General features: G+C 35.6%; 1 protein-coding gene across 3 annotated transcripts in view; it reads left to right on the top strand.

The window, feature by feature from the left end:
- The window catches only part of LOC141429691 (semaphorin-2A-like), a 526,100-nt gene that overhangs the window by 390,252 nt on the left and 116,295 nt on the right, over window positions 1-19,553 (top strand). Inside the window, exons 1-2 of one of the 3 annotated variants that reach the window (XM_074090132.1) lie at window positions 4,084-4,333; window positions 13,162-13,449. The exons of 1 other annotated variant lie outside the window; for it this stretch is intronic. In XM_074090132.1, the coding sequence (XP_073946233.1) occupies window positions 13,245-13,449 (205 nt within the window). In that variant the 5' untranslated portion in view covers window positions 4,084-4,333; window positions 13,162-13,244. Of the gene's footprint in view, window positions 1-4,083; window positions 4,334-13,131; window positions 13,450-19,553 lie in introns of those variants that run through there. One more of the 3 variants, XM_074090133.1, reaches the window with a different exon arrangement.

Raw genomic sequence — 19,553 nt, 5'->3', positions numbered from 1 at the left:
CGACGTTCACAATATCTGGGCCTCGGAAAGCTAATGAAGTGTACCGCGAACACTTTACCCGTGTCAAACTGTCAGAAACACATCATATTTCGCGTATTTTGTGTTTTTTAAGCGTCCGCCATGTCGATTCCGTTTAGAATTATGAAATTGGATAGCGCGTGGATTCAAACAATTCCTGTTCGTGCGATTGGTTCGGGGTGATGGGCTGTCGTTTCTCGTGAAGAATGAAAAGGGTGTAAAAATAAAGAGTGAAAACATGATGCTACACTAATTTGTGTGTTAGCTGGAAACGGCGTGTATTGTGATCCGGTGTCGCGGGGTATTACCGTCGCGGCCGCCGGGTCGGGTTACACAGAAGCGTCACGCTCGACGCTCTCTGGTGCTCGTGTGCTTGATCCTTTTTTGCGTGCGCCTGTAGAATTAACCGGTGTAGCGCAAAATGTGGTTTTATGAACCTCTGACTCACATTCTTAATGACTGTACAATTTTAAACAAAAGTTGAAGTAGGAATAAGGAAATTTAAAATAAATTTATGTTGGTAAAGTGAATGATTGTTGAATAAAATAAACAATATAATCAAATTTCACTTTATTTATTCATGATTCTTATTCTATTTTTATTCGGCTTTAATCTCCCGAGTCCTAACGTGGACCACCAGCTTTGTTATTTTGAATATGATTTCATCATTTTCTTAGAATTTGTGCTTTATAAAGTATACTTATATTTGGCTGTTATTCTTAGTATTCATTTATTTTGTTCTTTAGAAAGAACGGGGGCTCACGAGGTTAAATAGCTAGCTGCTCTTGAATGATCACCTGTTCGGGTCTCGGACTAGGGTCAAAATAAAAACGTTAGTACTGCAGATTAAATTTTCGCAATAGAGAATAGGCGTCATTTGAGGAAATGGGTAAAACAACCGATTAAATAACAGGTAACTACGTACAAACAAAAAACAACGGCTCAGAATAATTAACCAATAATTTTAAATAATTATTTGCTCACACTTGATCCTGACAAATCATCCTTTATTTTTGTAAACTAGTCGGACAGTTTGTTAATCTAGACACGCGGTAGCGTGTGAAGCCAAGTTCAAGATAACAGAACTGGCGAGCAGCACCGTGTATAATTTTACCCGAACCATTTGGAGCCACTTTTGACCCCCTCATAACACAAAAACTATTTCACATAAACATATCAAACTTGGCTCATATATTGAGACTTGCGAGTTACATTATGTACTTTAAATTTCATACACACACCTCAAACAGTTATTTAGGTATTAACGTCCAAAAATCGTCGTTTTTGTCACTGACTCACCTATAGATCAAAATTATAACCCAGTTCCAGATGACCTAAAAAGTTCAAATTTGGCATTCAGATAGGGTGAATACAAAGGAATACATCAGAAACTAGTTTTTTTTTATCATTTTATTATATTTTTTCAATTAATTGATTTTATTGAGAAGGAACACTTTATACTTATAGTGCCTGTAACTTACTTTTACTTATTGCCTGTATTTTATTATTTTTAGTACCTACTTACTAAAATTTCTGTACAAAAAGTAATGATATCTCATCAAAACATAGATGTAAAATGAGAGCCAAGTTCATAATATGATATAAGTATGCCTTGGTTGTTGACTTCAATGAAAAAAGAAATGCGATCTAAATGGGTTCTGGCGATCTGCTGTGTTTGCTGTTAAAAACAAGTATTGAGGAAAAGTATATAAGGACAACAATTGTAATACCTCATATTAAACATCCAAGACCCGAGAGCAAACAGTCGTAATTATTCATACAAATATCTGATTCTGCTCTGACCGGGGATCGAACACGGGACCTAAAGCGTCATAGTCAGGTTCTCTAACCACTTGGCTATCCGGTCGTCTTAATAACGATCGTCGGTCGGTTTAAAATGACCGTGTTACAAAAACAAAATATCTTCAATCTCCTACATTTTTAGTCAAGGTATAATATAATATAACGTGCGGAGACTGGGATGCTATACGAGCTCGGAACAAAGAGTGAGCCAACCCGGAGTATGCAAAAAACATGCGTGCAAAAATTTGCAGCGCAAATAATGTAAGACCTTGCACCGCTACCTGCTAGGTACAGTCAAGGGCAAAGATATCGACACGGCCAAAGTTACAAAAATATGTATACACGACTTTATGCTCTTAACATTAAGGCCGTGTATACATATTTTTGCAACTTTGGCCGTGTCGATATCTTTGCCCTTGACTGTACTTTGTGACATCTTGATGTAGGGGTGTAACACGCAGTCAGTTTATTTCTAAGAACTACGATGTCTCAGTTAATATTTGTTTTTCCAATACATAAGTAGTGGTTATAGGTATTGAATTTTATTGGTTTATAGCAGAAAGTCTCTTCTTTTATGTCATCTCATCTCGGCCTATATAATTCCTAATGCACAGGTCTCCACTCGGAATGAGTGTTTGGCCGTAGTTCCCTTGCGGGCCCAGTGTGGAATGGAAATTACACACACATTATTGGATTTCTTCGCAGGTGTGTGCAGGTTTCCTTACGATCTCCGTTTATGTAGACGTACATATTTTTTATAACTGTAAGTATTAAATACCAGTTTATGAATCTGCTACTAGCACATTCAACTTTTTGTAAAGTTTTAACAAAACCTAAGCTGAAGGATATTGTAATTTGATAGGAAAGATAAGTACGTAATACGTAGATTTAAAAGCTCCGTTCTAATAATAAGTTGAAATAGAATTAAAATACACTGTATTGTTTACTTAATAATTAATTACTACGTACTTGTTCAGAATTTTGATTTTGTGAGTTTGGATTTGCTTTAAATATAAACAGTTCAGCAAATTGTATTTTTTTATATGCTCTGGTTGGCTGAAAAATGATCAGTAGGTACGCAATATTAAACAAATTGCCGTAATTAAACGTGCCAAAAATAAGAATAATTGTAGTTTTAGTATTTCATTATGTTGAGGGTAGGAGTAAAAAACGATTCACCACGATTGTTAGTTTTTAAGTCAAACTATTTTTGTTAAGAGTGAGATACTGTTTAAACCAATACACAATTATTATTAGTATTCTAAGAGAACAGACTTACTTCCTTTACGAACTCAACTTCATTTAGGTAAAAAAAATAAGGAAAATAACGGCCATTTTTTTGACAATATTTGAATTGTTTTGAAATAGTTTATCTAAATGAATATGAATAAAAATAATTTCATACTAGTTAGTTAGATTTTGTATGCCAACATAATTCATTACTAGTGTACAGTCGAAGTCAAAGATATCTTTACACTTTAGTACCTTGTCACTCTATGCCATCTGACAATTTAATACTAAATTCAAACATGAAATGACAGCGACAACGTAGTAGTGTAAAGATATCTTTGACCTCGATATTACTACTACAACCACCACAAGACAGTGTTGTTGCACAGGCATAAAATGGATATTATTGACAAACTTGTAAAATTTAGTTACCGTGAATTTGATGACTACTAAACATTTTTTTTTTCTAACAGTATCACGCCGTATAAACTACCTTATCACTGTCAATCCTTATCACTGCCCACTTAATTTTGACAACAACGTATTTTGCATCCGATGACAGCCCTAAAAGCTTCATCTGCCACTTGAACGATCGAAAGGTACGACGACGGCGCGCCGGTATCAGTAAGGAATGTACTCTAGTGGGTGACTTTAACAGTTTCCGTCCCTATCTAACACAGCCGGTCTCCCATAAGCTAAATACTTGCACGGTCTCAGTCGCACACTCTAACATTCCCAATACTTACCTGAGTGAAATAATATACATCTGTTGCGGCATCTGCATCTCCCTCCCTCTAGGGACCAGAAGCGGATTGTTTATATTCGCGTCTCGCTCTCGAGACTCGTGCACAGGGGGTAGACGGTGTCGAGCTTGTTTGTGTTGGTGTTCGTTTATTTAGTGAACTTGGAAGCGTACTTTCGTGTTGGTGCATAGGGTATTGGGTTCGCCTGTATGCGTGAGTAGTAGAGGCGCGACATAGCTTTGCCGTCTCCGTGACTTAAAAGTTTTGTATGGAATGGCATGGCACCAGCCAGTAACCAGTTAGTTCTGCGCCGGCCGGCACGCGCGATGGACGTGTGTGATACCTCCGCGTTAAACTTCTCCGTATCTCTCCGAGTACAAAAAACTTGTTTTATGAAACAATGTTTCGTTTGAAATTCTAAAATCATATTTTTGTACGCGTCTTTGATAAACTAGTTAATAAAGTGTTTCGTTATATTGTGAATTCTTTGATTTCTTGTGAAACTGCAACGTGTTTGGTTCAACGGATTTACAGATGAGGTTGGTCACCGCACCACTCTTGTGCTCTGAGCCGATTACAATGTTTATACAGTGAACGATTTTACTTTACGTCCGGCACATTTCGAGAAACGGAATAAAATTTTGTAAAAGTAAAAATAATCCCAAGCAAAAAACTTATCGTGTCCATTGATAGACATTGGATTTCAAGCAAATAAAACCATTAAATTTGCAAACTGGCTATATTTAGAAGACTGAAATAACATAAGCAAAATATGAATGCAGCATTTGATGAACTACGATAGGTTATTTGTCATCAAACTTCATTTGAGAAACATAACAACAAACATTGTGGATCAACAGTCGCAAAACACAAACAATGAAAATCTATGTGGTCATTACTTCAAAACAAAGATGGTTTGTTTTGATAAAGACAAAAGTTAATTTCGAACAAATAAGAGGTCTAAAGGTAGATCATTTAACGAGAATATAGAATTAGAAGTTGTACAAGTATCAAACTTATCTCATCTATTAGTCAATGAAGACTAAGTAGACATCATTATGCCTGGCACTGATTCTATATAACCTCATCCATCTGCAGCTCTGTCGAGTTCAATAACCTAAAAGTATAAATAGACGCAGAATACAGACGCCACTAACACATAGAAATCGGCCGTAAACATACGAATCCCTTTGAAAATCATCCGTTTCCTACCTTGCAAACGATCTATTGAAGCAAAAAAAGAGACCCTTATACCTTAATCGCGATAATTAGTACCCTCACCCTGTCTGCCAGAATTAAGCACAAGCAACAGTTGAAGTAATTTAGTGAATTCATTCATTCGTTTTTAAATACATTCATGAAATCTGTTATTTTCAATCTTATTTATGTCCAAACGACTAAATTTTATGAAATCTCCAAGACGTTACACTTTTGACTGAATCAACGTGCTTGTCGATCGAAAACTGTATGCGAACCGTCATGACGACTTTCTTGGGAGAATAATGTGGTGGATTCCTCTTGGTTTCTTCGCCGCAGTGCTAGAGTTTGGAGTTAGTAATTGGCAATAGAGAGTACTGCTGGCCACTTTCATGTCAGGTCCCTTAGTCGTTTTTTACAACATCTACGGGAAGTGATGGGTCTGTCATATTTGAAAACCAAGAACGGCACGGCAATCTTATGAGATTAGTGATCAAAAAACACTTCGCATCACAATACATCAAGTGATATCTTGTTACGTATATACTTAAAATAAACAAAAAACATTTTTAATTGTAATAGGTAGGTAATTTTAATGTTTCTCATCAAGTCAATAAATGTAGAGAGAACCTACGAAACTTATCGTCGTAATTTAGTTGCGAATTTTATTTTGCTTTCAACAAATTGCATGAACAATATAGGTAATAACGCGTCCAATTCACCTATACAGAAACAGTTGGCTTTCTTGATACAACTGAGGTAACAGACAAGCAAATGTATTTATCATTCTGAACTTACGCCGTTCCCCTAGTGTCCATTACAACAATACCAATTTTCCCACCAAAGATACCTCCACCATTGTCATAAGGTTATTGTCCAAAACAATTGATATCTCTATTTGTATCAATAATACAAGAGGCCGATATTTACGTGTACCGATACGTGGCGAGAATCTATTGAAGCGAATCCTCCCCAAATTCATACGGAGCTTTGTAGGGGAAGCAGGTATCAAATGTTTCTTGCTGGTAGCTCACAACACAATGTGGATGATTTGATCAATTGGAACCAATGTTCAGATTAGTAATAACAAGTGTACAATTGCTCTTTTCGTCGTGATTTTTTAACTTTTTAAAAGGCATTTGACTAATTGCAAAGCTAAAATACCACAAACAGGACTTATCACGCTACAGTAAGGTACAGTTAATAAATAAAAATAAATTAAATTTCAATTTTTTGTAGATCTTTTATACGTCACAAACAAAAAAATTTTTGGAGCTAATACTCCGCAACACAGAAGTCTTACAATCAGTAATTCAGATATTCAGTCTCTATTATGAACGACTCAATTATCAGTAACACGAGTTGGATTCACATCATCCTCGTACATTTTCGTAAGTCTTTAGTTTTCGGAACATATTCCCAAAAATTCACGATCAACAAAACTTAGAAATTGTAAACCTTGATAATCTTGTAGAACCCTTTTTTATCATTATTATAGTCACACACTATACCTATCTAGAAATACAGTCATTACTTCTGGCTTGTTATCGTTTGGCTGACTATTAACGATTATTTACATAAGAGCTAGGTAAATATTTGAATGATGGTATTGCATTAGTTATTACAATTTAACATTTATCTTATCAAATTGAAATTTTAAGCGATTAAGATTGAAGCTGAGCAACAACACATAATCATGACCATTTCATATTATTAATATGTGTTGTTCTAAAGCTAAAGTCGGTTAAACATTTCACACTAATAGAAACCGGGATTAAATAATAATTATGCAAGTAGCTCCTATATGTTTATGCGAGTCCTTTACGAACAATTCCGAGGCTGCGGCTGCGAGCAGCGATTGTGCCTTAGTAGCATTTAATTGATTTTGTACTCCAGAAACTAATTAGACTTGAGGTTTATGTAACCGAATAGTATTAATAACTAACTTAACGTGTGTTAGTCATAACACAATCTCAGCAATAGCACCCGTGATATTGATTAAGGTAATAATTAATATCCCAGACCGTGTTTGCATAAGGGACAAAATCCTTTTATTATAATTAAGCTGTCCATACCTAAAGATTCAAGATGCTTTGTATTAATGTAGTGAATGCTTGGTTTTGTCAATTTGTTGTATTAAAACCACCACGACAGTATACATTTCTTATTCAAAACCGAACTTTCCGTCTATTAGTTTGGTAACTGGTAATAACGTATTCCTATAAGCAGACAGATACGTTTCTGATAACATTATGGAATTATTAATCTAGTAAAGAGTTTCAAACACTCTCAACTAATACGCAACATGGTTCATACAATATTCAAGCCATCACTGCACAAAGCGTAGATCCCGATTTAATCTTGCTTTAAAGTAATTTTAGGCCGTATTATATATTTAACCATTGGTTCCACTATCAGCTCACTGATATTTATTCAGCGCCCTTGTTAAGAAGCTTACAATTCGCTGCCGTTTCAGTATTGTATTAATTAATAATTCAGAGCCAATTTCCAGAGACCGAACCGTATCTCTTCTGGGCAGCCCATTTGTTCGCCTGGATTACCTACTTCTCATTTACGCAATTATTGATTACATCCCTAGTCCAGCGCCAATAGACAATTTGTTTATTAATTAACGATTTCCACTCAATTTTGCAACATTCAGTACTAGAATCGTCGAATTCAGCTTTACTTAGCTTCTCTTAAACGTATATTTCGTATTTTACATTATCAGCAATGTAACTTTCTATAAGTACCTTCTACAAATTAGCACTGCAAATATGGAGTTTTATTATAATTTTGCTTCAGTTTTGAAACAATTTCGAAAGCTTTAAAAAATATATTCACGCCAAGATATCATGTTCAGTTTCAAATACAGGCAAGTGTTAATTTGCTCGGAGTAGATGTGAACCACAGATATATTTATGCAGTTTAATGGTGTGATATGGATACGGGCTGCGGAGGAAACATCGAGTATTGTATTACGGGCTCAGTGGTCTTTATCGAGGCGAAATTTCATTATACTCGAACCCCCATTCCACCTACCATTCAATTGGAACACCTTCGCACAATTGGGAGGGCTGCCTCAATGGGTTGTCGGATGAAATTTCTTAACATTCTTCGCTCATAATGAGCGAAGCCTGTCGTGAAATGGGCAGTAACGGTATAATTGTATTGCGAAACGAGATCGACAGATATTAAAACAGATTAAAATCGGCTTAATGAGTCTCTGCTACATTTATTTTGCACGAAATTCGTACAACTTAACATTAGAATCGTTAATGGCTAAACTTACTTACTTAGTCGTCTTTTTTATTTCAAGAAATTTATAAAAAAAGCGCAAAGTAAAAAGATATATTACATAGTATGTACATAACTGTATGAATTAAGAACCGCTTTAACAGTGATCAAAAATCAACTAATGCAAAAAATATCCATTTACCTTCTTAGATACTTCTTTCAAAACGTTCTTAATAACAATTTACTTATTGTAACCTGTAAAGCGCTATAAACTAAAGAAACTAAGCATTGGGTGTTGCATCAGAAGAGAACATTCTCACACATCTGATAAAAACATTACCTCCGTATTCAAAGCCGAGTAGAAATAAGCGGGTCCGCAGTGAATCATCGGTAATGAAGACATCATTATAGAACCGGTTCCAATGACCGAGAGCGGCCGAGAGATGCTTTAACAACTTTTTTCTTCGAAAACGTGCGATCCGGTTATGGTGCCTGAATAAGTCGTTGATAATATATTGTACCTAGTTGTTAAGATATCTTAATTAGCATTTCATCTCAATGTCACCAGACATTACAATTGGTCCAACAATTCCCAAGTAAAACAAAATAAGAAAATAAATAAAGTTCAAATGATAAGTAAATCCTCGAAGACCTCTCTCAGCAAAATGATCAATTTAAAACCTCTAGTCAGAATGAATGATAAATGATTTTTAAATGTATTTTTTTTTCATTTCGCCATCCAAATCATAACTCCAAGCCCGTCTCCTTGATCCCAAAGGATACAAACAAAATGCGAAACGAGTTTAATGTTGATACTCTTCGAGTACGATTTTAGGATGGGGGAGATTGGGAATGTTTACTCAAAAAGATCTACTGTCAATTGAACAAAATTCATTCACGTGCTAAACCGATATCATTAATCATTTCAACTAAAATTTAGAGGAACCCTCTCCGCGTGAGAAAAACACTCGCTTTTTGTGATTGCGATATGCTCATAATAGTCAATACGTGTGCAAAAGGCTTGTAAAAAATTATGATTAGGCGTTTATTTTGAGCAATAGGCTTTTCTATTTAATAAAAAACCGGCCAAGAGCGTGTCGGACACGCCCAAAATAGGGTTCCGTAGCCATTACGAAAAACTTAAGTAATATTTTTCTAAGGATTTCGTATTTTATACGGAATCTTCCAAGATTAGGTATATTTTATACCTTAGGCTGCTATTTACTCATAAACTACTAATAATTCTCAAGCAAACTTGGCCGCTATAGTTTTCGTTGAAAGTTTGATATACTTAATACCATCCTGAATCTTTTCAAATTTTTCCACCCACCGGTTTAGATTTTAATGAAAATTTGCACTTTAAAGTTGAATTTTTCGCAAACACATCACTGAATCGAAAAATCGTCTTAGCAAACCCCTAATGGTTTTAAACCTAAAACCTATCCAACGATACCCCACACTATAGGGTTGGATGAGAAAAAAAAATCACCCCCACTTTACATCTATGGGAGGTACACTAAAAAAAAATTTTTTATAACTTTTAATTGTACCATTTTGTCGGCATAGTTTACTTATATATCCGTGCAAAATTACAGCTTTCTAGCATTGATAGTCCCTGAGCAAAGCCGCGGACGGACAGACAGACAGACATGGTGAAACTATAAGGGTTCCGTTTTTGCCATTTTGGCTCCGGAACCCTAAAAAAGGATTAGCATTATAAGCTATATCACTTTTCAAAGCTTTCATAGGAAACTGGAACGAAATGAACGTTAAAACATCGTGAGATTATGCTGACCTATGTTCTCTGAAAGAAATCCTTTGTATAGCAACAATATGAAATAAGGAAGGAACTCCATCTATTTTCACCATTTTATCACATTAAAATATCTTGAAGGGTAAACATCTCTATCCCTTTTAGGCCTCGTTTATTTAATTCATCGCCGGACTCTTTCACGAGGCGATCCCTGATAGCATTCAGTGAGAGATATCGGTCATGTGACGAGGGATACTTTGAGTTAAATTTACTGGATGATATTTACTTATTCATTGATACTTCCTCTGTAATCTCTGCGCTTAAGCCTTATTCAAAATTGTTCTAATTATTTAAATGAAACATCATTAGAGCATCAAATATCAGTGCGTCTGTGATTATTTTAAAAACAATGATAACTTCCTAATATTTTTGAATTATGAATGAATCAACAGTTGCATGGACTGACAAAACTTTTAAATCTCTCTCTCTTTCTTTTAAATCGTACCTACTGAAGTGCATTATGTGAAGGCAAGAGGTATGAAACGCACTTTTATCTAACGTGCAGGCAGACACTCATGATCTATTTCATCATAATTATATTATGTTTTTACCTTCACTATTCCGTTTGACAGAAAGTAGTTGTGAAAGTGATTATAATTCCAAGTGCGTTAGACAATATGTCAGGCGTCGCTTTAATAACTCTATTCCCACTGGATTGCCTAAACGTTTTATGGAGACAAGGCATGGCAAAGCGTGTGTACTCTAACTTTGAGGCGCTGCATCCAAAGACACATATTATACCTTGTCCAAACTCACGCTTTTCTGAGTCAGTTTTGCCTGACTAAAATGTTCACTTTACGCTATATGCCGCCTCTGGGTGAGGACCATAATAAATATTTGCATGACTTAACATTCCTTATTTTTAAGGTTCCGTAGCCAAGTTGGCAAAAACGGAACCCTTATAGATTCGCCATGTCTGTCTGTCTGTCTGCCTCTCCGTCCGCGGCTTTGCTCAGGCACTATCAATGATAGAAAGCTGTAATTTTGCTCGAATATATATGTAAACTATGCCGACGAAATGGTACAATAAAACACTCGAAAGTCGAATAAAAAAAATTAAAAAAAAACACTAAAAATCATTTTTTTAGGGTACCTCCCATAGACGTAAAGTGGGGGTGATTTTTTTTTCTCATCCAACCCTATAGTGTGGGGTATCATTGGATAGGTCTTTTAAAACTATTAGGGGTTTGCTAATACGATTTTTCGATTCAGTGATTTGATTGCGAAATATTCAACTTTAAACTGCAAATTTTTATTAAAATCAAGCCCCCCCCCCCTCCCCTCTTAAATCTAAACCGGTGGGTGGAAAAACGGTACCGATAGCAGCATAAAATACGAAATCCTTAGAAAAATGTTACTTAATTTTTTCGTAATGGCTACGGGACCCTATTTCGGGCGTGTTCGACACGCTCTTGGCCGGTTTTTAATTTTTCATAACAAATAAAATTTACACAAATAGTATTTATGTCCGCTGATGGCAAACTTTACTTTCTAGATATTTTTGACAACTGAAGGACTTTGTATCCATGTTCATGAAATAAATAAATAAAAAGATATTTTTGCTTGTTTAACCCTACCCTCAGTCACAACGACGTGTCTTGTCATTGCATTATCTGCGTCATAACAGTACCTTTTATTTGTTTGACGGCGGTCCGAACTCCGTTACCTTTCGTAACGGTTACTAAACCTAATTTTATTTCGACTTTATTCCGAACGCGGCCATTAAATCCGGCAAAATGTGTCCTATAATAGGTTAAAATAAAGGGCCGTTGCGTAATGTCATCATACCCCTGTTGCATATCGCCATGCGGTTTCCATTACAGAGGTGTGCTTAGCCGACGGTGGGCTGTAATGGCCTATACACCCATTAACCAACCCCACAGTCATAGACTTTTTTAATGTAAAATCAACAAGCAAAATTGTCATTCTTATTGTGAAAATGGGCATGCGTATGTTGCTGTTTTTTACATCCCTTTATTGGATTTATTATTGGACGGTGGCAGCAAATGGCGTGTAGCTCGAGTAATTAGGTACCTATTCTGGTTGTATTGTATTTTGTTATCTAAGTAGTAAAATAAACACAAACTATCTTGCTATTTATTTAATCTGCAATTACATAAAATTACTCAACCCAAATTATTATATTTGTATGTAATATAATGTATAACGATTTTGCGCCCTCACCCCACTTCGGTAATCACCGTCAATAATAAATTCATCTTTTTTATTAGGTATTTGTTTCATTACATTATAGCACTTATTTTTACAATACTGTTTGTCGTATACATATAAAAACTTTAAAATAAATATGATTTTAAAAATAACAAGCTGTATAAAAATAAAAAGCTTTGTCTTTTAATACTAAATTTTATCTAGACTCAGGTTCCCGCCGCTCGTCGCCTATTAGCTATTTAGGCCTACCGCGAGCAACGAAAACCGTCTTCTGGAATAGAGCTTTTAATTTCAAAACAATTAACTAAGAAATACAATTGTTGTTAGTGTTAAATTATAAATGTTTACTAAAAGCAAGAACCACTCAGGTATTAAACTTGAAGGTTTGTGTATATAAGTAGAAATAAGATAAATCTTAAATACAAAGACAAGAAAGATGTTCTAGCTTAAAACTAACTACAGATATTATGTACAGATAATATCATTAGTAAAAATGTTTAGCCGCAGGTCGCTATTTTATCTTGATAATTCTTGTTGCGAAGACGGTCCCCTTAGTAATAATATTATAAGAAAAGTAAAACGAAGTGTGCTGGACTGTGATATCTTGGACTGATACAAAATTTTCACTATAATTATTGTAATTATGCTCTAGCACGCACCAGAAATCTTATCAACAGACCGTTTGTTTCCAATGTAGAAGTACAAAAACAATACCCAACCAATACCAAAGTACCTATTAAAAAAATCCTACACTATTAGCTTTATATTATTCTCTTTCATTTTACGTTGAAATAATAATTTGAAACACTGTGTTCGTTAATAGAATAAATAGCAGTTTACAATTTTATTATTTATCTAGTTCGACTTATTATTACTTCTACATTGTGAACGAAACGTAAATTAATTAAAATATATTAGGTAAAACAGTGGATTATTTTTATTTCACAGAAAAGTTAAAGTTACCGAGATTTTGGCAGGCAGTTAGGACAAACATTGACTGTTAGTGGCAGTGCAAGTGTTGTAATTTAACTATGTACCCGAGTGTGCGGACTATGGGAGGCTTCGCTCTTTTCGTGCGGTGGCTCGTGTTTCTGCTTATCGGAGTTGGCTGGCAAGTCCGATCTCAAGCCGTGCAGCAAACTTCCGAAGTGGAAAGCTCATACAATTTTTACTTCGAACAATCATGTTGTGCTCCGACAAACTCAAAAAGCAAATACCATGTGAGACACAGAAAAGGTAAGTTACTCTCTTCTAATAATTTTACAATTGGTTTTGTATCACCTCTACGAACATATATGCTGTGAAATATGTAACGGTTATCCTTAGGATCATCGTGAATTCCACTAAGGTGCATTTTGTAAAACGAGGTGTTCACGTCAAGGTACACACACGCCCGTGTAATCTAAACGCTACTATCACTAACACATTCATAAGTGAGACGCTTTCAAGGGTCCACGGGGTACTATGAGAAGGAAATATTAATATCAATGCGTGGAAACGAGACGGAATATTTCTTTTGTTTCATTGCCCTCCCGACAATGATGCCGAGAGTGAGGATTTTAATACAGTTGTAGAATGAGTAGTTAATATTTCGCCTCTACGCACTCGACGAGTTTTAAATGTACCTAGGTACCTATATGATCTTGGAAGTTTCAGCTGTGTTCGTTAAAATAAGGGACTCTTTTTGCCGCATTTAGGACTAACTAATATTTAAGTAATCGTAACAAACATTTAAATATGAAACGAGTCCATTCATTAGTTAGGTACGTTCCTAACCTATGGCATAACGTCTTAAATCATGGTATATCTCCAAAAATATTGTTTTTTATTAGCTACACACTAAATACCGACTCAAAAAATTGATTTTTTGAAATGTCTATTGCATGTTTTTTTTTCATCATACCTACCTACAATTAATCAATTAAATTTATTCACTGTGTTCCCCATAAAGTCAGAAAATGTAGTAATTGACAAAAAAGCATAAATACGAAGCACCTATGGTAAGTAAATAAAGAGTTGTCCATTTCATTTATTTTGCTTATGCAATTTCACCCACTTTTATTGTTCGGATGTGACTTGTAATTCAATACATGTGGACAACGCGATATCTTGTAACCATAGACAGTGGTCAACAGAAAACTTACGATACAATATAATTTTTAACATAAAAAATAAATAATTGGATCATACGAGTCCCTACCATGAATACTCCGAATAGTCCTCGCAGGTCTGTTTCTTATGATTCAACACCCAACGCTCCGCCATGTAGTAAAAACCGGCCAAGAGCGTGTCGGACACGCCCAAAATAGGGTTCCGTAGCCATTACGAATAAATTAAGTAATATTTTTCTAAGGATTTCGTATTTTATACGGAATTTTGAACATGAAACTACCGTGAGACTCACTCATAGTAAATGATATTGTAACGGACAACTCACGTCTTAAACCGAGTTTAGCTCGACATGTTTCGGGCTATTTCGTAGCATAGTAGCGTAAGTGCATGTTTTTGAAAAAAATAGATGTTATAGAATAATAATCATCATCATCATCATCCCAGCCTATATACGTCCCACTGCTGGGTACAGGCCTCCTCTCAGGAGGGCTTGGGCCATAGTTCCCACGCGGAATAATAGTTTCTACATAATATAACGAAAATTGGTGGGTTTATCACGGTTTTTTTTTTATTAAAAACTTAAAAGTGAAAATTTCACTACTTATACTTTAGGATATTTGGAAATCCATTTTTTTTTAAATGCATCTTTATAACTTACATGATGTGTGTAAGTTACAAAAAAAACGGTTCTGTAGTTTAGATAAAAAATAAATAAAATCAATGTTATTTTTTTTTAATTTTCTCAAAAACCTACAGCATTTTCGATGTTTTTTATGAAATAGCATCTTACATCTGGGCTTATAAATCAGCAAAACGGCAATCGATTTGGCTTCTGGGCCCTTTATACGGAATCCTCCAAGTTAAGGTATATTAAATTTTATATCTTAGGCTGCTATTTAAGAGTAAAACTACTAATAATTCTCAAGCAAACTAAGCCGTTATAGTTTTCCTTGAAAGTATGATATACTTACTACCATCCTGAATTTTTTCAAATTTTTCTACCCACCGGTTTAGATTTTAGAGAGGGCGGGGGGGACGCTCGATTTTAATCAAAATTTGCACATTAAAGTTGAATATTTCGCAAAAAAATCAATGAATCTAAAAATCGTTTAAGAAAACCCCTAATGGTTACCCCTAAAACACCTATCCCACGATACCCCATAATATAGGGTTGGATGAGAAAAAAAAATCACCCCCACTTTACGTCTATGGGAGGTACTGTAGTGGACAGTTTATTAGGAATCCTTTCAAAGTATTTGGAACGAGATCAGAAGATTTGGAGCAAGGCAGGAATAGTTAACAAAGGTCTACCATAGCTCTGCTAGAGCTGACCTGCAGGTTAAATAAGACCAGCCTTAATAAACATTGGAAAGCCCTTTAATGGCCAACTCACAGCCCGCAGCTCGAATGAACAAAACCTGCCGAAAGGATCATTCATGGCAGAAGCTAAACTAAGTGCTTATTTATGTTTGGCTAAGGCAAAAAAAAAATAGTGTTTATGACACTTTCCAACATTACTGTGTCTACAACACATATTGCCAAAGACAACCGCATGTAAAGCTAGCCTTACATAGCAGTATAGACACAGCATCGCTTATGATGAGTGTCGCACCACCATGCAATGCGAACTTCACATCGGATGTAAAGCTAGCTCTACCCCCGCACCTCCACCAATTTGTAGTGGACAGATGGTCCACTATTCTAATAATGCCCTATTTAAATTAAAAGCACTTCTTTAGGATATTTTCATATGTATTTCAATTCAACTCGCTACGTTGGCAGCTCGGATACAAGTCTTCTCTTTAACACTCTTGCGTCCGTTCCATATTATTATTCAAAAATGGAACTATGCTGCCAGTCTCAAGTCTACGGACGCAAGAGGTTAGTACAGTACCCTAAAAAAATTTTTTTTAGCTTTTTATTGTACCATTTTGGCATTTTGGCATAAGTTACATATATATCCGTGCAAAATTACAGCTTTCTAGCATTGATAGTCCCTGAGCAAAGCCGCGGATGGACGGAGAGACAGACAGACAGACATGGCGATACTAGAAGGGTTCCGTTTTTGCCATTCGAATCGACATAAACATCCGCATGATTACCACACCTGCTTACGAAATTTCGCGTAATTGAAAAATGCGACCTGCAGAAGAGGACAGCTGGACATCCATTGGTTGAATAGACATGCGAAACGAAAGCTTTTTGCCTAAGCTAAAACGAAGACGCTTCGCGCCCGCTCGGACGATGCAAACTACGCTTATACATATATCACTTAGTATTAAATACATAGGTAATTGTTTACTACACTCTCATTGTACAATTCCAAATAAGAAGTTTCTACTAACATTCCCATCAATTAAGTTAACAGACTAGATTATTGGCAAATAATATAGGGCATAATAATTTAGTGTAGTTGCGGCAATTTGTAATTGTTATTACAGTTCAGGCTTTGGAGGCCTAGTGCCGAGACGTGGTCATCCTATGCCGCAAAATTAATGTGCAATTTACCATCCATTAAACATTGTGGGCTTAACAGTTGCTCAGGCTCAAATATATGCGGGAACTTGTGTCATTAAACCTGACCATGCTTAATGAATATCCGCGAAGCATACCACACTTGCTTCAATTTAACTATCATGCGAATACTTAGTTACCTAATTGTTTTAATTATTTGTTAACTAACTCTACTTATATTACACTTATAAAACATTATTTAATTTTTCATGACATTTTCTCGTAAATAGCGCCATAACTAATAGGCTACGGACGGAGGGATTGACTAATAGAACCCGCGGTGCGGGTCTTTTTTCCTTATAATAAATAATGCTTTTTTTTTAGTTTGTTGCTCCACTTTTTCTTAACATTATAGAGGTTCAAGCAAAGAGGTTACTTACCTTTTGAATCAGACACTTTTCGTTGGTCACTTTTCTAAGCAAGTAAGTAAGTAGGTACATTTATAAGTACATTTCATTTTATTTCTATGGAATAACTCTTTTTATTACTTAAATAATTGTAATGTGAATAAATAAACATTGTGGTAGGTTTATCATATCAAATCCATATCGATTATTTATTCTGCTCACGATTGCTATGCTATAGAGTTCGACAACTAGTACATTTTAAATGATCTGTTAAGTAGACGTCCGAATGTTGGTCAGGGTTTCAGTGGTTATCATCTTTAATTTAAGTAATTGATAATCGGCATTCATACCTTTCATACATATACTGAGCGGCAAAAAATCTGCCGCGGCAAATAAATAAATTCATTTTCAAAAAATTACCTATTACTGCATACATTTGAGGGCCAAATTTTTTTATGATATGATATGCCAATTGTCGATACTTATTTTTTACGGGTACGTAGTGGACCAAATTTTGTGCCACAGAGTATATACTCGTATTAGGCACTAGCATATCAAACATGTGAATGTAGAGAATATAATAATTAAAGTTACAGTCAAACAACTATTTAAAAAAAACTTTTTGAAGTGACCATTTCAAAGCTATCTTATTTATAACTTGTAAAAGTTCATTTAATTTAGAGTAAATCATGCTCCTTTGGTTCCCCTCTGCTCTGCATAATGTAAATCCATTGCTTTCGAACTCGGGGCGTTCAGTTCAACTCAAACGTCACCGAAAGTGTCAATCACGGATGTTTTCGAATAGCAAAACCGATTATCGGGCATATTAAGTCGGTTATTGTTATCGACAACGCCCGTCCATCCGACCGTGAAGTAGATTAGGGACATCATAATAATATGCCATATTTTTGGCGTCAGCTGCACGCATCGCATGCACGCCCTGTAGTTGTGCTAAGGTTTTTTGTGGAAGTTCTTATTAAATTCTACTTTGCGTAGCCCTCTTTTTTGGGAAACATACTCAAGTTTATAATTCTCGGGAATCGGTAGACTAGCGTTTTTTTGCTTTCTTCCAAAACTACCTGGTTTGAAATATGTATGTAATAATTACATATTTCAAACACGGATGTCAAAATTTCAAAGGTCCGTTATGATCCCTATAAATAATCCTAATAATAATCATCATCATCCCAGCCTATATACGTCCCACTGCTGGGTACAGGCCTCCTCTCATAATGATAATAATACTTACCTCTAATAATAATACTTTAACTGTATTTGATAAACTGTTAAATATCTGCGTAAGGCCCGAATAGGTTTATAATTTATTTTTTGAAAATAAATAGAACTTACGACAACCACACAAAGTAATTGCCAAGCCACGATATAGACATTCAATCAGCAGGTTTACTAAGCGTCTTTAGCTGTTAGATAAATGGAAGTATAAACCGAACAATGAGCACTGAAAATGTGCTAACTTCTGAAATAAAACTATGAAGTTAAATTGTAAAGTTTTTCGCATCAACCTTTATGTATCGTCGGACGAGTGAGCCAGCTACAGAACTAGATGTTGCTAATTACAGAGGGTTAAGCTGCAGACCGGGGGTTGAAAGGGCCGAATAAGTTTGGGATGATTCTTTGCCAAAGTAAACGAGGACGGACAAACGCCGCGAGCCCGTCCTGTCATTAGTAGGGCAGTGTTTTGGCAACTCGTTGTACGATATAGCTGGATGCCGCTTAATGAAAGGGTTTGATGAACTACACGAATGTTCAATTTGAACGCTACATTGTATATAGCTGGTGATACTGTTGTATATTTTCACTGTACCGTTTAGGGGAGGGAAAAGTATTACCGTAATTTACACACAGCCGACATGGTGTTCGTTAAATCCACTCAGCTGCTTCATCTCATCAACACCCAGCAGCATTTTCACGCATCATTTAAAATTGAAAGTATCAGGTACAATAAAACGATTAATTAGAAATAAAAGCACAACAAATCAATGTTTTAAAGAAGTATCAAAATTACAGCAACCAATTTAATTTCTCCCCCAGCTGCAACTAAACCACAAAACATTTTCCACCGCTGGAACGCGAAACAAGTTTTACAAAGCACTATAACTAAAATTACCAACAACTCAAACTCGTCGAGGGTAAGCGGTATCAGAGGCAAACGTCCAAACAAAAATATACAGAGTGAGTTCAAAGAATAAGCACACTCAGTCGGGAAAAAAGTGAAAAGGGCAAAAAAGAAGAGCGCACAATAAGTGAAGGAGCTCACTGAGGACACGGCTTCCGGTCTAGTCAAAACTTCCAACAAGCCTTTGACCAGCTGACCATGGGGCGTATGAAATGGGCTCAACTAACGGA

The sequence above is a fragment of the Choristoneura fumiferana genome, chromosome 7 (genome assembly GCF_025370935.1).
Source record: "Choristoneura fumiferana chromosome 7, NRCan_CFum_1, whole genome shotgun sequence".
NCBI classification, from domain to species: domain Eukaryota; kingdom Metazoa; phylum Arthropoda; class Insecta; order Lepidoptera; family Tortricidae; genus Choristoneura; species Choristoneura fumiferana.
This window is presented reverse-complemented; position numbering and strand designations above follow the sequence as displayed.